Raw genomic sequence first — 21,334 nt, 5'->3', positions numbered from 1 at the left:
GGTAGGTGCTTGTGATACCTACTTTGTCTTGTCCATTGTCCACTCCAGCTAGTCTTTTTAGCTGTTCCAGACAGTTATTGCTAGCTCTGCGAGAAGCTCTTCTCTCCTGGGAACTGCACCAGTCAATTTCTTACTAGCTATTCTTGTTAGCCTGTCCAGTTAGGTTTGGGTAGTTGCTACTATTAGCTCATCCAGGTTTTGCTAGCCATTTTTGTCAGGTGTTTGAACAAGTTAAATATTACACTTTTACATCTTTTTTTTTAATTTCAATCATTTCATCTTTAGGGGTTTTTATGTAGTTTAATTTTTTTATTTGAAATTATTTGTTTATATATTAAAAATCATTTTCGGAGTGATTTTAGTTTCATTCATTCATTTTTTTAAAATTCAGCTTTAATTTTTATCTCAAATGAATTTAATCTATGTGTATCTATATATTACAATACATTCATTAATTGATTTTAATTGTATCAATTTTAATTTTATTTTATGTTTTATTCAGATTAAATTTTTATTGATCGTTAATATATTAAAATATATTTATGAATTGATTTCTTATATTTAAATTAATTGAGGGATTTTAATCTATTCATCATTTTGTTGATAATTTTTTTGTTTGTTTATGTGTTTAATTACTGTATTATATTCATATAATTTTGTTGTTATTTTTTTGTTTTTATCTTTAATTATTCTATTTTTTTCAAATAATTTAACCTATTTCAAAATAATTTGATGAATTATTTTAATTTTATTTATTTTAATTGGGTTTTATTCGTTCTTTGATTTTGTTTTTTTTTTGTTAATTTTATTCATATTAAAATAATTTCGATTTGATTTATTATTTGAGTTTTGTAGTTTTTGTTGTTTTAGTTTTTTGTTTTTTTTTCTTCAAATTTTTGAATTATACTATCAAATTATTTTTGAATTATTGTAATTGTGTTCATGTTATTTTTATGTGTAGTTAGCTACATTAAGGAATTTATTTCAATTGTTTTAAATTAATTTGAATTAATTTTGTGCGTCTTGTTTATTTAATTTTGTTTTTAGGGTTTATTTTAATCTGATTTAACATATTGTGAAGCACTTTGTAAAACGCTTTGGGAAGTCTTCATTGATTTGAAAAGCGCTATATAAATGCACACCATTCCATTCTTAACAGCCACTCTTATTAACCATACTAGATAGGACTTGTTAGCCACTCTTGTTATCCATTCAAGCTAGTCCCTAATCTCTCATCTCCATTTTTCTGCAGCCATTTTATGACCATCACTTTTGTTAGCTGCCCAAAAAAACCTTGTTAGTTTTGTTATAGGGTCGAGTTTGTTTTTGTTAGGAATTCTCGTTAGCGACCCCAGCTAGTCCTTGCTAGCTGTTCTTCTTATCAAGTTCTGCTAATCCCAGCTATTCTATCTTGTTAACTGCTCCGGCTAGTTTTCAGTATCTATTTTTTAGCCAGTTCAGTTAGATTGGGCTAGTTGTTAATATTATCTTATCTTAATAGTTACTGCTAGGTACTTTTGTTGGTTGTTTCAGGTATTTATATTTAAATTTATAACCTTGTTTCTATGAAAAGAATGGAACAATCCTAGTCAGTCCGATTCATTCGACCAGTATAACTCAATCAATGAAGATCTGTTTAGCTTTTAGCTTTGACCGGCTGTCTAGACTGCTAGCGTTTCTTGAAAGCTCCTCAGACATATTGTCTGAAATTGGTTATTATTTGATTTAGTTATAAAAGAAGACATTTCCCTAAAAGGGCAGGTAACAATAGAACAACCCGGTCGTTAATTTTCACATTCATTGGACAGTATAAGCCCTAGACGTAATAAGAGTATATCCCCTTTTAAGAACAAGCTCTCTTTTCTAGCAATTAGTTTCCAAAATAATGAAGTCCTTCCCAATGCAAATCTCCAATTGAGCACAGTCCATTAGCGACGTGGACGCGTTCTAGGTGCACTTGGCGCTCTCGAACGGTTTAATCGGCTTCCTGCCGGGCGCCAGCTGCGCCCGCACAACAAACACTCACTTCGGAAGAAATCCAAAATAAAAATTGGGAAACTTCCCTCCACGCTCGGCCGATGTCGGAGATAGCGCCCGGGAGATGATCATAAGATGTTTTGGCCCAGCTGCTTGGAGGTTATGGTGCTTATTTATTTCTTGTATTGAGGAAATCAGCCCATTTGGTTTGACTGTCACGCTCGCTTCGGGATCGGTTGCCCTGACGACTAGGGGTGCGCGGTCACTGTTTTATTCCTGCTTCCGGGGACAGATACCGATCACCAAAGACAGTGCATACGATTATGGGTGTGTTTATTCTATGTTCCATATAGACCTGACCTGGGCACTCCGGTCCTGGAGGGCCATAAATCCTGCCAGATTTTAAAGTTTGCTCTTCTTTAACTCAAGTGATACAAATTATAACCTCGTTAGCAAGCTAGCAAGTGCTCGTTAACGATACTGGTGATTGGAATCACCTGTATTGGATCAGAGAAACCTCAAAAATCATGCAGAACATACGGCCCTCCAGGACCGGAGTGCCCAGGTCTGATATAGACGGTATGCAAGTTCTCCAATTTTGCTTCTCCCTTTAGCATCACTGCATGTTTTGGAACCATAGAGAATTAACGCAGTACAAAAAAAAATCGCCGGTCTGTAAAGTGTGAATGAAGCAAATACGATTCTTAACTGAATAAGGAGAGACAAAGACATTCTGGGTAGGTTTTTACTCCCAATTCGATACATTTTAATGTCAGGATTTTGCAAATTCATTTTTCAGAAACTCTGTGAGTTTTTACTCTGAAGTTTGATACATTCAAAATCGCAAATTTATTTTTGTCATGGTTGCCATGGCGTCCAATTGGCCCCGCCCGTGTGGCGCCAGCTGCGGCTCTTTAACGGCTTTCTGTCTATTTTAAGCTCAACGCTGTCACGCTTTTTGTCAGCCCGTCAACGAACTTCTGCCCTGCAAGATGTGGGTTTTCGACTCGGTCCTGTCCCTGTTGGTATTTCCTGTACGGTACTGTTCCCGTTTATTTTGTCCTGTTTAGTATCGATTTTTCAGTTTAGTTTCCGTCTATTTTTGTCTTGTTTATTTTCAATATCCTGATTCATTATCTATACTGTCTGTCCCTTCCTGTTCGGAATCAACCGCATCTGTCCGATATCTGCTCGGGCAATTGGTATTGATCTCGTCGGTCTCTGGCTTCCTGTCTTTCCACGCCAGACCGCTGCCTAACGTGCATGACTCCCCATTTCTCGTAAAATAAAAATCTTTTGTGAGAACGTCACGCGTTTGGGTCCTGATCATTTTCTGGTTCAAGACAATTTGGTGTGGATTTTGTGAATTTTTATTTTGAATTTCCATTCTATGTAAAATAACAAATTTGAAGATTAGCTATGATTCTAATACGTTTTTAACTCTCAACTTTAAAAAAAGGACTTTTTAGAAAATTAATTGTTATAAATTTGGGTGATTTTTTTTTTTTAATCAAAATTTTTATTTTTTGAAGTCACAAATTTGTAAATTAATTTGTCATGAATCTTATTTTCACTCCCAATTTAAATACTTATAATGTAATAAATTTACTGGTTCAATCTTTATCACATTTGTGATTTTTTACTCTTAACTTTGATACTTTGAATGTACAGTAATAAATTTGCTAACTATTTTCTATTACTTGTGTAAGTTTTTACTCTCAACTTCTGATCTAAACATTTGTGAATTAATTTCACATACATTTTGAGAGTTTTTACTCTTAACTTTCATACTTTTAAAACAACACTTTTGCATATTCCCATAAATCTTGGTGAGTTTTTACTCCCGATTTTGATACTTTCAATGCAACATAGTAACTAATTCATTTTTTATAAATTTTGTGAGTTTTTACTCTTAAATTTGATCCTTTAAAAGTCACACATTTATGAATTGATTCATCATAAATCTTTGTGAGTTTTAACCGTCAATTTTGATACTTTTAATGTAATACATTTTCTAATATTTTTTTTATAAAAGTTTTTACTCAACTTTTGATATAAAAATGAATGAATTAATTTCACATACAGTTTGTGTGTTTTGACTCGTAACTTTGATACTTTTAAAATCACACATTTGCAAATTGATTTCCCATAAATCTTGGTGAGTTTTTACTTTCAGTGTTGATACTTTTAATGTAAAACATTTGCTACTTCATTTCTCATAAATTTGTTTTAAGCCTCAACTTTGACATTTTTAAAGTTACAAATTTGCAAATTCATTTGTCACGATTATGGTAAATTTGAACCTTTAAGATCAAAATTTAAATTTGAATGTAATAAATTTGACAATTATTTTCAATTAATTTTGTGAGTTTTTACTCCCAATTTTGATACTTTTAATGCAACACAGTAAGTTGTTTTACTCTCACCTTCGATTCTTTTAAAGTCACAAATTTGTGAATGTCACGACCGGAACAAACTGGGGACCCAAATGCGTAGTGTTTCACACAACACTTTAAGGGATCAGGGAGAGAGGAAAAACTGGTGCTCGCTGGGCAGGAGGAACAGGAAACACCCGCGGTCGTGGATCGGAAGCAAGCCAGGTAGCTGGGACAGGAGAACGGAGCATGGATCAGAACAAGTCTGGTAGCCGGGATAGGAGAACGAAGCGTGGTCGGGGATCGGAAGCAAGTCAGGGAACCGCAGACGTTCGGGAAGCCAGGGGCAGGGGATCGATAGCAGGAATCAGGGGGGAAAGAGACAAAGGAACAAAGAAAGAGAAAAAGAGAGACAGGGAGAGTGCAAGAGAGAGATAGAGAGTGAGAGAAAAAGATAGGGAGAGAGAGAGAGAGAGAGAGAGAGAAAACACAAGAATCAAAAGAGATAAAAAGATAAATAGTGAGAGGGGGAAAGAGAGAGACAGAACGTGAGAAACAAAAGAGAAAAAAAGAAATAGTGAAAGAGGGGGGAAGAGAGAGAAATAAAGAAATCCAAAGAGAAATAGAAGGAGAGAAAAGAAAAGGAGAGAAAGGGAAAAGGGGAAAACAAGAGAGAGAGAGAAAGAGAGGGAAAGAAATCAAAAAGAGAGAAAAAGGAAAAAAGGAAGAGAGAGCAAAATAGGGTAAAAAGACAGGGATTTTTGGGTACCTCATATACAATTTAAGGATATGATGAGGCTTATGAAAGCCTTTTTTTTCAATGTTTTTCCCCCCACTTAGATTTTAGACACATGTAGTTTGAAAGACAAAAGAATCCAAGAATTGGAATTGCTGATTATAATATAGGATAAAAACAATAGGCTGGCGCTCATTTCCCAGTCAATCACGATGCAAAACCAATAAACTGCCAAGCCTGACGCCAAAGTCATTGTTCACTTGGAAATTGCTTTTGCCGTCTTTGCGTCTCGCAAAAACTCCCCCAACAATTCCCAGTCGAGGAGGGACGAGCGAGCATCCCGAGTGAGTGGTGAGAGAGGCGGCACTTCACGTTTCATCCCTCACAATGTGTGCCTCGTTTCGGGCTGTGTTGTCGTGCGAAATAGACCCGCTTAACCGAGGGGTGTCAAACATACTGCCCGGCAGGCTGGTTTAGGCTCGCCAACAGATTGAATCTGACCCTTTCTTTCTCCTTCTTATGTTTCTTTCTCTCTTCTGTTGTCTCTCTTTCTGTTTTTTTTTATCTCGTGTTATCTTTCTTACTCTTTCAATCTTTCTTTTTGTCTCTTTATTTTCTGTCTTCCTCTCTTTCTCTGTCTAGTTTTCCTTCTCTATATTACTCTCTCTTTCTCTCTCTCTCTCTCTCTCTCTCTCCCTCCCTCTGTCTCTTTGTCTTCTTTATTTTTGTTGTTTTTTGCTCTTTCTCTGTTTATCTTCTCTCTATTTCTCCCTTCCATTCCTTTTCCCTTTTTCTCTTTCTCTCTCTCAAATAATCTCTTTCCTTTACCCCTGTCACTTTTTCTGTCTGTCTGTCTTTCTTTCTATCTTTCTTTCTTTCTTTCTCTCTAACTCTCTCTCTCTCTCTTTCCCCCTTTGTCATTTTCTCTCTTCCCTTTTGCTTTCTATCTCTTTTTTACTCTTACCTTCTCTCTCGCTCTCGCTATCGCTCTCCCTTCTCTATCTCTCACTCTTTCTCTCTTTTTCATTCTTACTCTTTATCACTTTTTCTTATTTTTTTTCTTTCTTTTTTATTTGTCCCTCTCTCTATTCCTCTTTCATTTTTTTCTTTCTTCCACTCTTTTTTCCGCTCATTCTCATCCCTTTAGCTTTTTCCCCTTTTTTCTCTCTCTACCCTCTTTATCTCATTCTTTGTTCCCCCTTTCTCTTCTCCTCTATATCACTCTCTTCCTCTCTCTCCATCTGTTTCTCTCTCTTTCTTTCTGTCTTCCTTTCTTTCTCTCTCTTTCTTTCTGACTTTTTCTCTCTCCATCTCTCATCTCTTTCTTTTCTTTCACTCTAATCTACTCGTCCGGCCCCTGCAAGACTGCCTTTTCTACCGCCTGGCCCCTAAACTCAAATTAGTTTTGCGCCCCTGGTTTAACCCTTGTTTACCTCTTGCCAGTCACCCGGCGCCCCCATGTTTAATGGCAGTTCACTATTTGATCTTCTTTAGCGAGCGCGCTCCCATCAGCACCACAGGCCGGCTGGCGGATAAAGAAAGTGCTGAACGCGAATATGACGGCCGTACGGGCTTGTATCCTATTATGTTCTTAGAGTTTTGGGCGCCTCCGCCGCCGCTTCCCAGGCAAAGAAGCTGCCGACTCAGCGCGCCTCGCTTTTGTGGGACGGGACGGAAGTGGAACCAAAACTCCTTTTTTCCATCCGATTCAATTAAAGTAGCAATCGTTTTACAGTGCAAAGGTTTAGGATTTGGGGGATCTTTCTGAAAAGCACAAGATGCAAGAAAATTGCATCGAAAATCCGGCTAAATGAAACGGTAATCGTTTACACGGAGGTAAACTACAGCGGACCCCCGGCATACAACGTTAATATGTCCCAAAATAAAACCACTAAAATACATACTATTTGGTTTTTATATGTGTGTATGATTAAATAACATTAATAAATGTACAAAAGGAAAACAATATTTTCTTTTCTTTTTGGTGTGACATGACTAGAGCTGGTCCAGTGGGGTGACGGGTGGCTGCAGAGTCACGGAGGAGGCTATGCGAAAAATACTTTTTTGTTCCATGCTGAATTCTGACGTTTTTTTGCATGTTAAGTGAGTTTTTTTCTTCTTCAATCTGTAGATCAGAATTCGGATGTGTAATTCAAATCCTTGAAAATGCTTAAATTTCAGTGCAGAAACGTGCTTGCATTTTGGGTACAGAGCTTGTAAATGCTTGATATTGTTTCTCCAGAAACTGCTCTCTGTTGGCTTTGCTTTTCCATCGCATTCCTTCTCCCCTCGTGATTGATGGCAGCTGGCATTAGTTTGTATGGCAGTGTCATCGCCCCCCCTACGAGTCGCGCTTATGTTAATAGGTTGAAAAATGTGTATTTCTTTTACATAGTGGAATCCTACCTCGAAGTCGCCGCCATGTTTGTCTGGCATCTTGCTGCTATCCCGTGCTTTTGGCACTGTTTTTTTTTTGCATTAGACAATACAGTGCCATCTAGTGGTCAAATATGACACACTGGGGCTTTATAAAACTCCAAGACATTATTTTTTACTTTAAAAAAATAGCCTCGTCTCTTGCGGAACGCTAGAATTTTCTTCTTTTACACAAAAATTGTGTTAGGATCTACTCCGGCAGAAGATCATATTTGCAAAAACAAGCCAATTAGTTTGCTATCTATTATTGTTATGTCTTCTTTTACGCTAAAAAGTGCCTGTTTTTTTTCCTGCTACCGGCTTTATTGATATTTGGGCCGGGGCATATGCGTTTTTGCTTACCATTTAATCACGGGTGACTTACGGCAAACTATCGTATGATCTAGCACTTAGCCCGCCGGTTGGCAGGATGCGCTAACGCGGTTGTGCTTCATTTTCCCAAACATAAACTTCTGTTCATTTTTTTCATTCGTTGTAAAACTTTAAACACACATTTCTAGTTATGACTGCGCTTAACTTTTTATTTTCTTCCTGCACATCCTAAGCCGCGATGCTACAGTGCGAGCGCCACGATGTTCCGAGCCGTGTATATATATATTTTTTTTAAATGTTGATGGTCGCAGTCACAAGAGGAAAGCGTGGCGGTCAGAGCGGGATTATCTTGTCAGCACTCGGAATTCGGCGCCAGCGCCAAAGCCCTAAAACGTGTCGGATGCACATCTGACATTTTTCAATCATCTTTGATTTTCCTCTGCTGAGAGCTGCACTTTTCTTTTTTCATTTTTTTAATGGAAGACGCGGTGACAGTTGTCAGCGTATGTGAGCGACACACCTGAATTTCCCTTTTTGTGCATTTTCATTTCAATATGGCTGCTGAGTTGGCGTTTTATTTACACTCCTGCACAGGTTAAGGCAGGGGTCTGTAACCTATGGCTCGCAAGCCATAAATAGCACTTTTCATGACTAGGTTTGGTTCGAAGACTAAACTCTTTCCGTTTGGTTTATAGCAGCCCTCGCGGCATTTTCACTTCAATATGGCTGCCGAGTCAACACTTTATTTTCACTTCTGCACAGGTTAAGCCAGGGGTTAGAAACCTGTGGCTCACAAGCCATATATGGCCCTTTTCATGAGTGTGTATAGCTCAAAGACTAAATGATTTCTGTTTTTGTGCATCGCAGCCCTCGCGGCATTTTCAGTTCAATACGGCTGCCGAGTCGGCATTTTATTTACGCTTCTACACAGGTTAAGGCAGGGGTCGGAAAACAGTGGCTCGCGAGCCATATTTGGCTCTTTTCATGAGTACGTATGGTTCGGTGACCAAATTATTTCCGTTTTTGTGCGTAGCAGCCCTAGAAGCATTTCCATTTGGCAGCTAAGTCGGTACTTTATTTTCACTTATGCACAGGTTTAGGCAGGGATCCGTAACATATGGCCCGCAAGCCATATATGGCCCTTTTCAAGAATATGTATGGCTCAAAGAATTTTTTTTCCATTTTTGTGTATAGCAGCCCTCTCGTCATTTTCAGTTCAACATGGCCGCCGAGTCGGCACTTTATTTTCACTTCTGCACAGGTTAAGGCAAGGGTCTGGAACCTATGGCTTGGAAGCCATAAATGGCACTTTCCATGACTAAGCTTAGCTCGGAGACTAAATTATTTCAGTTTTTGTGCATATCCCTTGCCGAATTTTCATTTCAATATGGCTGCCGAGTTGGCACCTTATTTTCACTTTTGCACGGGTTCAGGCAGGGGTCGGAAACCTATGGCTTGCAAGCCATATTCAGCTCTTTTCATGAGTATGTATGGCTCCGAGACCAAACTATATCCGTTTTTGTGCATAGCAGCCCTGGCTGCTGAGTTGGTACTTCATTTACACTTCTGCACAGGTTAAAGGAGGGGTCTGGAACCTATGGCTCACGAGCCTGATATGACTCTTTCCATGAGTACGTATGGCTCCGAGAGCAAATGATTGAACATGATTTTGAGCGAAAGGAGCCTATTATACTGCAGGAGAAGCCAAACCAACACTGGATGGCGGTACTGTCCAGAATGTATTGGGGACATTTTTACTACAGTTTACAGTCAATGTGTCAAAACTCGTTTTGGCTGTATATCGCTAAGGAATCTTTTATATTATAGGTGTCAAACTCACGGCCCGCGGGCCACACCCAGCCTGGCAAATCATCTTATATACATCTAACATAATGGCTTACTCTATGAAATGCTGATGACTCTCAAAATACAATTCAGCACTTCTGCTTTCGCCATAAGACCTCTTGGAAATGTTCCCGCATCCTTCGAGTTAGCTGTAGCCTGAAGAGCGCAAACCTCACGTCGGCCAGTTGAAAAACAAGACTGACAAGTGCATTTATTATGAGTTTTTAGTGTCCGTAAGTGGAGACGTAACGCCCAGGAACTTCTATCCATCACGATGTAATGGAAGGCTAAACGGAAAAAAGCAGGGTGACAAAAGGTGTGGTTTGAGTTTTGGCCCTCTGTGCAATTGAATTTGACACTCTTGCTTTATATAGAAGATCATTAAAAAATCTGTGTTCACAGATGAGACACCTTATGATGAAAATCCACATAACAAATTGTAAATACGTCAAAACGCCAGAAAAGCACCCAGAGCCATTTGATTGGGTGAGCGGGAGGGATGGGTGGATCTATGCAAAGATCGCAAGCACTCCCTCCTGTCTCTCGCCTTGCGCCGTCTGCGTCGAAAATAAATACGCCGGGTTCCTCTTTTGTAGAATTTGGTGACATTTTTACAAAGTAACTGCTTGCACCTTGTTTTAAAACCATTATTTATAAAAAATGAAGGTCAAAATGAGCCTCAACGATCTTAGGTAACTGCGGCAGGGAGACAAATTTAAAGTGGTTTATTTGTTGACATTTGGTATCCAGGCTCTCGCATTATTCTTATTTATAAAATCATCAAATGTCACACAATTGAATAAATTGGGCTTAAAATGAAGCTTTTGTCCGGAGAGCAGCTTTTGCGGTTTTGTTGAATTGATATGGTAAAGTAAAAAGTAAAACCAAAATATTTTGCTTTTATGGCTTTTTGAGTCAAAAGGATTCCCAAACCATGGGTTAAGGGATCACATCCATTATTTTTAAGACGGGCTCTTAAAAAGGAAGGGAAAAAAAAAACAACCACGCTAGGTATCTTTAGCTTACATTATTCTTACATTATTGGTGGCCTTAGTTCTAGAACATGTGTGGGAAAACTACGGCAGAGGTGCCAAATATAGCTTTTTCATATGGCCCTACAAACAAAAATAGTAAATAAAAATTCTTAAGAATTAGAGTCAACCCCAGGATACAAAGTGAATCAGTTCTTTGTCGGGGATCGCAAATTGAAATTGACTTATAGTTGGGGACAAAATCCCTTTGTAATTGTATCAGGTAATAGTATCAGGGTTCGTGCTTGGAATCCTTGGAAATGCTTGAATTTCAATGTTGTGTTTTCAAGGGTTGAATTATGCTTGAATTGTAAATGCTTGAAATTGTTGCCACGTTTCTCAACAAGTCAGCTTAAATGCCGCCGACACTGCTCTCTGGGGACTATGCCATTGCATTTTTTTTCCCTCGTCATTAAGTGCAGCTGGTATTAGCTTGTAAGGCTCTGTCCTATGCAGCGTCATCAGGCCCCTGCAGGTTGCACCCAATAGAACAGGTAAATGTTACATCGAAACAAGGCACTATAAAATGTGCATTAGTGCAATTATTATATATCATTTATAGACATTTACTATAGGCCACGCAAAAAATATATTGATGCCAACATAAAATATAATGTAATTAATATAATTTGACTTTGACTTGATATTATTGTTATTAAATTATTATTAAATTTTATTTTATTTTATTTGTCAAAATCATTTTGTATTGTTATTAGTGGTTATAAGAAATATTATTTTAAGATATCTTCATGGGGAAAACAATACTCGCTAAATTATTTGGCAACCAAACTTTTTACCCACCATGTATAATATGATTGGATGAATTTTATCATGATAGCATCTTGTTAGCACGAGTGGCTAGTGAGGTTGATTTTCAGATGTGACACTTATACATCGAAATTGGATTTTTGAGGCAAACAGAAGAAAATGAGCTTTGCACTTTTCTGAAAGACAATCTTTCGCTAACTATGGCATTATTTTGACTAGCAATAAAATCCCCTTCCATTTCATCTAAGCTCAATCAAGAAAGCCTGTTTTCATCTCCAGCCAACTTTTGCCATACTTTACCACTAAAGTCAATAATCTCCTTCCTTGTAATGACTTGGATATAATTTCATTTTCTCGTGACATATTCAGCGTGTCTCATTCCAACCGACGTATTCAATTCTGTCACCGTTTTTCGTAATTTCTACTCACGCTTCAGTGAAACGTAAACGTGCCATTAGCACTGTCGGCCTTTCGAGGCGGTAAGAGATTTTGTCAAAAGTGCGCCGTCTCATTTGTCTTCATTTGGTCCGTTATTAATTCGCAAACGCCGCTTTCATAGAATCGTATTTTCCGATCGGCCCGTCTTCATTAGTTCACCAAGCGTCCTCGCTATTATTTATCTCCAACCGCGAGGAGCTTCATTAGCCTGCCGGCTGATGCAGCGTGCGGCTTGCTAACTTTAGCAGCCTTCATTTATTCCCGAGTAGCGGCATGTCTGAAAACGGAACAAAAAAATTATATATAATTTGTCTTGAGCGTTAAAATTGGCTTCACTCTACCTGCGTTGGTTGGCCCGCCAGACGTTTGCCTCTTTACTGCTCTTTGAAGCCTTTTTAATTCCTGTGATCGGGATTAAACGCAAGAAGAAGGGATGAAAAGTGGCGAGGACGCAGAGAGGCATCCGGGGAGAGAAACGAGATTCTTTTGAGAGACGTCGAGAATTGCCTGCGCGATGACCCACAATGAAGCAACGGGCGGAAATTCACATTCTTTTCTTGTTCTCAAACAGGGACACGTTCTATCAAGAGTTTTCTATAAGCGAAATGAGCGAGCGCCAATAGTGTTCTTCACATTAGGTTTCATTGGCGTATGCTCAATTGCACGAACAAAATTGATTGTTCCTCTCTCGGGAAAAAAAAAAACTCAGAAACTCGGTATATTCTAAAAAGAAGTCCTTAATTGACATTAAAATGTCTTAAGATTTGATCTGCAACCATAGTGGAACTGTTTAAGTCTAGGCTTAGAACACACTTCTATTCCTATAGCAAATGAATAACCTATATTTTATGTTGACAATATCTGTGTATTATTTATTATTTCAACATCCATTGCAGCCTGGTCATCCTGGAAGTGGGATGACCTCATGTCCGGTCCCTTCTCAAGGTTTTTTTCATTTTCCTCATGCTGAGGTTTTTGAGTTTTTCTTTGCCCTCATGTAGGTTTTAGATCAGGAGATTGTGTAATAATAGACTGTAGTTTGCAATAATCTGTGTGGTCTGTGCAGGCCTTTGAGACTCCTTGTGATTAAGGGCGTCACAAATAAACATGACTTGACGTAAGTCCAATTGTTAAAGGTCTTCAAAATTTAAACAAGAACATTTAGTAATATTTAGCATTTGTCCACATCAAGGTGAGTAAAGTTGTTGTTATATCCAAGCATGTGTGTTGATGATACTACACTCAAAATTGGTCATAAATAGAGCAGTGTAATTGTAAAAATGCTTTGAAAAAGTATTTGGAATTAGTACCTATCTTCCGATATTGACTGAGAATCCATGAAGGACTGTAAACATCCATTTTATTTATCGTTCTGCATGTCTAAAACCTTGGAGAGGGTTATGTCTTTTCAGATGGAAATGTTTCAACTGAAAAAAAATGAAATAAGCATTTGTTTAAAATTGCCTCTAATTCATGTATTCTTTTGGTTTCAAGATTTTTTGTCTACTTGGTCTTAAATCTGATTTCAAAAGGCATTAAAAATGTCTTAAAAAGTATTGGATTTAACTTGCACAGTTCAGAGGTCGTGTGATCAAACCTACCTGTGTGGAGTTTGCATGTTCTCCCCTGCTTGCGTGGGTTTGCTCCGGGCACTCCGGTTTCCTCCCACATTCCAAAAACTTGCATGTCAGGTTATTTGGCTGGTTCAAATTGTGCCTAGGGGTGAACGAGTGAGTGAGTTGTCTGTCTCTATATGCGCTGCGATTGGCTGGCAACCAGTTCAGGGTGTTCCCTGCCCACTGCCCGAAGATGACTGGGAAGGGCTCCAGCACTCCCGCGACCCTACTGAGGATAAGCAGTGGATATATGTATGTATGTATGATTGTATAATATTGCCCCGCCCTCAAGAAATATTTAACATATTGCCCCATTTCAGATTCAAAGTTATAGATAATTAGATTTTCTAAGAATCAACTTCGTGTGCGACACAATTGCGAAAAGAAACAAAATTTATTCAACTTTCAACTAAATTGAGATGTAAGTGTCGCAAAAATATCACCCCCTTCCAAGTTAAAGGTTGGGTGCGTAGTTTGAGGCCTTCAAAAAGTTTAAAATTAAATATGTTCTCTTTTAAGTTTTTGTTACAGCACCATTGTGTAATAATATTTCACAACAAGATTTCACTGTGTAGTCTGGTGCGAGCGAAGGCCAGTACCACAGAGCACAGCGCGGCAGCAGGATACTGGACAAACATGGGGGCGTCCTACGTTGGGATTCCACTGTGTAAATGAAATACAAATTTCTCCACCTATGATCTTTAATATATTTGACATTGGTATGATAGTTCACATAATTTTGCCTCGTATTCAAATCATTGTTTTCTTCTATTTACTAAATGCATTTTTTGTACCACTAGTACTTGCCAAAGACACACCAAAGGAAATGGTGCCCCTACGGCTTTAGTGGCTAAGGGATCCAACCAACCAACCTGTCAGGACCAGAATAGAAACAGGACTCACTCGCGTAACGTTTACCACAAGTTTTACTGAAGGAACGAGAAAGGGGTGCGCCCACGCTCCGAAGTTTGATGGACGCGGGATGCGAGTCGCTCTCGTACTCCGCTTGTGATCCGAACACGGAAGTGGCTCTTCCGTGGCGAGCGATGGCGGTGTCGGGGACTGAAAATAACGGGTCGTAAGCCAAGGCGGGAGAGCAGACGCGGTGGTGATCAAAACGGGTTGTAGCCGGAGACGAACTGGAGCAAAACGGTACAGGCGGTGGTCAGTGTCGAAAAAAGGCCTGCCTAGTACACATGGAGATTTGCAGACGGACTGACAAAAGAGGATTGACAGGACAGGGTTTAAATAATGGGGAAGCCAATCTGTCAACAAGCTACAGCTGGCGCCACACGGGCGGGGCCAATTGGGCGCCGTGGCAACCGTGACACCAACCGACCGGAAGGCACTAATCATTACACACTGTCCTTTTGACAATGCCCAACTGAAAGCCTTTCATACATTATTTTCCACTGCGCCTGTCGGATTTTATCTTAGATTTACCCTCTGATCCGGCCACGGAGGGCATAATTCAAGAGTGTGTCTGGTCGGCTCTCAAAACCAAGTCGAGCTCATTTATAAAACCTTGGCTGGCTTCCAAAGTCAGCGCATTAGGAATGATACTTGCACAAGAACTCGGGCTCCTAAAGTACTAAAAGAAAAACGACGGAGCTTGTAAAACACTTAGGCGAAGTGTACGTAGGTCGCTGTTTGCACAGGTGGAAGTGACCACGGTTATCACTCGGCACCCACTCACCGATCTGCCGTACAAAGCCCTCGAACTCGGCCTGTTAACACTCCACTCGCCTTATGATGGTTAAAAACATTTCATCAACATCCAGAATGAGCCATAAAACCTGCGCCCGCTCGGCTTTGAAAGGCAAGCCATTGTTTTGCTTTTATGCTTTAATTAAAGGAAAAATGTCGAGTCGGCGGGAGGAGAGATGCTACGGCTAAGCAGAAAAGCGGGGAAGTACGTTATAGGGACGTTTATGTGACGGAGCAATAAACGCAAAAGCTCCAGTACAGTCCTTTTTGAATTTATTTTACAGAAGAACCCCGGGATACCACATTCATCTGTTCTGAGGGGGGATTTTTAATGTATATTAAGGTGGGGGGGTATGGCTGCACGGTTTTTGCAAGGATTGTCACGCCCTTACAAGATTTCCTTCTTTAATTGTCTCCTTAATTTTAACAATGCTCTCAATTTAGCGAGGGAAGTGATTCACGTGCCATATTCATTTTTCTTGATGATCGCAAGCTTCATTTCCTTGCCTATTTTGTTTTTGCTACTCCCTTTAGCATCACTGCAAGTCTTGGGGCCCATAGCTAATAAATACTGTTAAAACATAGAGTTTTGCACTATATCGCAAGCCCTTAGCGGATCACATGACATTCTGAACTTAACTTAGGAGTAATGCTGAAGGGCCAAAAATTGCATAATAATGGTATTAATACTTTTATAATGTAATAATTGTTAATTACTAGATAGAATAAATTACAGTTCAGGTGAAATAGCTGACATGGCACATGAGACGTTTTATATTAAATGTATTTATTATTGTATGCTAATCATCTTTGAATAGATAATAGTATGGATCATTACATTTAAATAATTATATTAATATGGCTGTTGAAATGACTATTTAAAAATAAGGTCAGATGACCCCAAGTTCCAAAATTGGACTCCATCTGAAACTAAACCATGCCTTATTTCAAAAGCATGTTCCCCTTAAAAAGAGTGCTAAACACCACCTACAAAATGCAATCTCTCCTTTGTTCAAGATCATGAGCTAGCTTGTTCTGCTTGCAGAGCCTGTTAAGATGAGTAATAAGGCTTTAAATGTGCTACATGTGCCTAATTTATTTATTTGATTTATACTATTTTTATTTTATTGTTTAATAAAGCACTTTAATTTACGTCGATTATTTCAGTCTACTTTTAAATTAAATGTATTTTTTTGCTGATTGGATGCACTTTGATAATTTGATGATCTGATTGATTGTTTGAAAAAAAATCAAGAAATACGACGTTGCTATGGTTACTCAGTACTTGAGTAATTTTTTCGCCAAGTATTTTTTACTTTTACTCAAATAAGTATTTGGATGACTACTTTTTCTTCTACTTGAGTAAAAGTATTCTGAAGGAACAGTACTTTTACTTGAGTAATTGTTTGGCCACTCTACCCACCTCTGATGTGAATTACAACACACTGTTTCTTTAATGATTTTAGAAGTAATATCGTAAAACACAGGTCTACAAGCAAAAGAAGTACATTTGCATTGTACCTGCAACACAATACTCCGTGACCCCGTTAAACTATAAATAATCCCCACAGTGACCTGTTTACTGGAGAACTATTTTGTTTAGGGGCAAAAAAAGAAGTAGTTCAAGTAACAGCTGTTCACTGTGACATGCATGGATTACTCCACTTGAATGCCATTTGTCATCGCTGTGAGCACGCGGATAAAAAAAAAAATGACACGCATGTTTGCAGACACAAAAATGAAGAGTGAACTCTCCTTCAATAAAAAAAGTAATTTGTGTGTGGAAGCAAAGCAGCGGGGTTGCACAATTTGCCTTTCAAATGAGCTGTTTATGGAGATGTAGGTTAGCAGGATAAAAGATTGCCTTGGGCTAACACGACCGCCAGGAGTGGAAAGTCTACAGCACCTGCTTGCACTAGGGTGACACTTAGTTACTTGCAAACACTTTTGAAAGTCCGCAAACAAAACGGACGGGCAATGCGCTTTATTACCTCCATCAGGGAATGATGTATTGTTTCATTCTGCTCTTGCTCTCAGTCTTTTTTTCCTCTTTGTTTGAAACTGAATTAAAGTTAACTGAACTTGAAGCATTAAAGGTGGTTGTGCTAAAGGGTTACAAGTCTTACAGTGTATTTAACTCAGGAGTTAACTATCTGATCGAACTGAAACCCTTAAAACTGATTTTACCCAGTGGTCCACAGGGTCCCCGCGGTTGTTATTCTAAAAATAAGACTTTAATTGGCTTTAAAATGTCTTAAATCCAATTTACAAAACTCTTAAAAATGTAAACACATCATTAAGATGGGTAATTGGTAATGGTACTCATGTCTATGTTCTTGCACATGTCGACTGCACTATGTTTACTGCTCACCTTGCACAATGTCTGACCATTTCTTTTTCTGCACTATGATAACTATGTTTGCACCAATGCATATGCTGACTATTTTTTTGCACGATGATGACTTTTGCACCAAATGCAATATTGCACAACCCTTACGATACCAACGGTATCACGATAACAACTGTATGTAACATCCCACATGCCGACATTTCTTGTGTAAATACCATGTAAATTATAATTATAGGCTTATCCCCCTTGTTTTATAACCTTATCTTCTCTGTTCCTTTATCTTCTTGGCTCATACCTCACTGTGAATGTGTAAAACTGGAGTGTCATGCCCAATTTCGTTGTCACAATATGTTAACCCATTTTGTAACAATGACAATAAAGTTATATTCTATTCTATCTATTCTAATTGATACTCTAAATTGTGGTTACACATACAATTTAACTATGAACTAAGACAATTTCCTGTATAACAATGCTTCATGAATGAAGCATAAGAGCAGTGTCTGAAATAACGTCTGCCCGGACGCCCGGGGCATCTTTTACGTCGGGCGTACAACTTACAAAACGTCTCCGCCCGGGTGGCCGACAACTTTTTCAATTTTTTTTTTTTTTTTTTTTTTTCCTCAAATCAAACGTTTGGTTTATTCCTATTTTGAAATCTTCGTTCGGTTTTTAAATTCTGGTTCGTTTGGCAATTTGCATACTCGGCAGCCAATCAGAAGCCTTCATCAAGTAACTTTGTGCTTCCGGACATTCTGAGCGCTATAAAGCTCGTGCATTTGCTTATCATTTTCCAAAGTAGACGCACAGACAACACAAGAAAAATGACGGTTAGAAATAAAGCCCAAACCTCAGCCCCAGAAGAAAGATTCAAAAGAAGCTAACAACATTTATGACGCTACAAAACGTAAACGTGCAATAAAAGCATTGTGGAAAGAGTTCACGTGGCTTGTAGCAGACGACGCAACGCAAACATTGCATGAATGAAGATGAGTAAATACTGATGGCAAATGGAAAACAGCGATGTTGTATACATGCAATGAATGTGATAAGTAGATTTATAATAAACTTATTTTTAAAGTGTTGTTCTGTTATATATTCTGATTATCAATCCTTAATACTTTGCAACAACTGTTTTTTGTTTGCGATTAGTTTCAAAATTTCAAAAGGCATTAAAATGTCTTAAAACATCTTGAATTGAACTTGCCCTAAGCTCTAGGAACCCTGATAGACTCAGAACTTTAAAGCTGCTTTGACTCAATGGTGAAAGCCCTAAACCTGATTTAACTCTGGAGAGTAAGCTTCAAAAGCCCTTAAACTCAAGTTTTGAAACATTTCATAGTCAAAGGTTGGAGCTTTAACAGCTGCTTGAACTCAAGTGTTAACACTTAAAAAAATAAAACTTTAACTCAGAAGTTAAAGATTCCTTAGTGTTTTAATTTATAGCTCTGTTGAACGTTAAAGCTTTCAAGCTGTTTAACTCAAGAATTATAACTTAAAAGTGAAAGCTTTAGAGCTGCTTTTATTTAACTATAACGTATATTGTGTGTCTTACCGGAACCCATAAAATGTCATTTAAATCTGAAAAACAAACAATATATATGTTTTAATAATTCTGTGGTCTGTTTCTTCTACAGAGATGGCCAGTTGGGTCTCCCTCCCCATCCTTCTCCTCCTCTTGGCTCACCAATCAACCTCGGTCTCCCAGGAGTCCTACCTCGAATTCTCCTCAGACACGCCCATCAATAACGTGGTGCAAGACCCCCACACGGGGCGCATTTACCTGGGGGCCGTCAATGCCATCTACCAGTTGGGGCCTTCGCTGCGTTCTGAGGCCCGGGCCGAAACGGGCCCCCGCAAGGACTCCCGTACCTGTACCCCGCCTGCCTCCGCCTGCCAGGATACCAAACTCATGAACAATATGAACAAACTTCTGTTGGTGCACCCTACCAACGGATCGCTTATCGTATGCGGTAGCCGCTACCGGGGAATCTGTTCTCTTCTAAACCTCTCCCACGTAGAGCAAGAGTTGTATTACAGTGATAGCAAAGGCGAGCGAACCTACGTGGCCAGCATCGAGGACAACGTCAACGTGGTAGGCGTCATGTCCACTTTTGTCAAGGAGCAGCAGCGTTTCCCCGTTTTCCTGGTGGGAAAAGGCTACGGGAGCTTGGACAGCACCAAGATCATCACCACGCGAATCCTGAGGGATTTCCGAGAATGGGTAGTCTTCGAAAGCATCATCGAAGCCTCCACTATCCAGACTATGCCTTTCGGTCCGCGTTACCTGCACGACTTCCGTCACGCCTTCAGCGCTGACGGTTTCGTCTACTTCGTCTTCTCCAGGACGCTGGACGGCACGGATAACAAGAACGTGACGTTCGTTTCGCGCCTGTGCGAGAATGATCATCATTTGTACTCGCACACGGAGCTGCAGTTGAAATGTGGGCAGGATAACCGTTATAGTAAAGTGCAAGCGGCGTTGGTGGCATCGCCCGGGAAGGAATTGAGCCGGGTGATGACGGAGTGGGGCACGCACGGGAAGGTGCAGCCGTGGAATAAAGTCCTATTCGTGGTGGCGAGTTCGGAGGACGAAAACGTTGAATCGGCGCTCTGCATGTATACGCTTAACGCCGTGAATGAGAGGCTGGTGGACATAATTACAGCTTGCTACAGTGATTCGGGGAAGATTTCTGGATTTCCCGCCGTCGACATACCATACTCATCTAAGACTGCCGAGTTCTGCACCTCCAAGATTGCGGTCAGGCTTTTTTTCTTGGCATTTAAAAATGGGAAAATGAAAAACATTAATTGGTTCAAAACCCCAATTTAGACTATAAGGCGCACCCAAAAGTTTCAACATTTGCCCGATAAACTGATGTGCTTTATACAGTCGCTGCCCAACTTACAAACGATCGTTAGTAAATTGAATTTATTTGTAAGTTGCTTCATTGCTTCTGTGCTATATTTTGTATGTTTAAGGTTTATATAAGTAACCTGTATAGTTTTGCACTTAACATTTCATAAAATAATATGCTCTTTAAAAATAAATAAAGTTGATTTTAACTTACTTTTGGAAGATGGGCTTCAAGAGGTCCTCCTCCATGGTTAAAAGTGGCCGACACAAAGCTTTCCATGTTTGTGCAATTACCGCGAATTACACATAGTACACTTTGTCACTGTGACGAAAAAATAGTGTGATAATGAGATGAGACCTAATTCCTTTTCATCCGTCGGTCTAGTGAATGGGATCTGGCACACTCCACACCATTCAATTCCTGTTGCTTACAAATAGATGCTATTGTATGCAACATTGATCAGATATATTTTCTGGCTAATCAATCAATGCAAACATATGGCACTTTTTTTTTTTTGTGGAACCCTACACTTTTACGTTTTCTAAATAATACTATAGCATATGAGTTCAAAAATTTACTTTTCAATTCATTTAGAAAATTTGACAAAGAAGTATTACAGTAAATTAAATGTTTTACCTGGGGGTAGGAAAATAAATATAAATGGAAAGAAATAGATGCATATGAAACATATTTAAGAGGTAAGTAATTTTAATAATAATTTGACGAATTAATTTTATGATTAATATTTGTATTACGTTTGCTTCGCCTGTTGGAGCACCGCAGCCGTTTTTAGATGTTTTAATCAAGAAAAACGGCTGACAAGCCACAGAATCAATCTTATACTCTAAAGTGTGGTTACACATACAATTTAACTGTGATTTCTTG

General features: G+C 39.0%; 1 protein-coding gene across 1 annotated transcript in view; it reads left to right on the top strand.

Moving 5' to 3' along the window:
- plxnb2b (plexin b2b) overlaps positions 1 to 21,334 on the top strand; it is a 357,777-nt gene that overhangs the window by 229,788 nt on the left and 106,655 nt on the right. The window contains exon 5 of the mRNA XM_088340578.1: positions 19,229 to 20,352. Within this exon, the coding sequence (XP_088196704.1) occupies positions 19,231 to 20,352 (1,122 nt within the window). The 5' untranslated portion in view covers positions 19,229 to 19,230. The remainder of the gene's footprint in view (positions 1 to 19,228; positions 20,353 to 21,334) is intronic.

This window comes from Urocampus carinirostris, chromosome 7, assembly GCF_059441175.1.
Source record: "Urocampus carinirostris isolate Australia breed hairy pipefish chromosome 7, RoL_Ucar_1.0, whole genome shotgun sequence".
In the NCBI taxonomy this organism is placed as follows: domain Eukaryota; kingdom Metazoa; phylum Chordata; class Actinopteri; order Syngnathiformes; family Syngnathidae; genus Urocampus; species Urocampus carinirostris.
The sequence above is the reverse complement of the archived record's forward strand: the minus strand, read 5'-3'. Positions and strand labels throughout refer to the sequence as shown.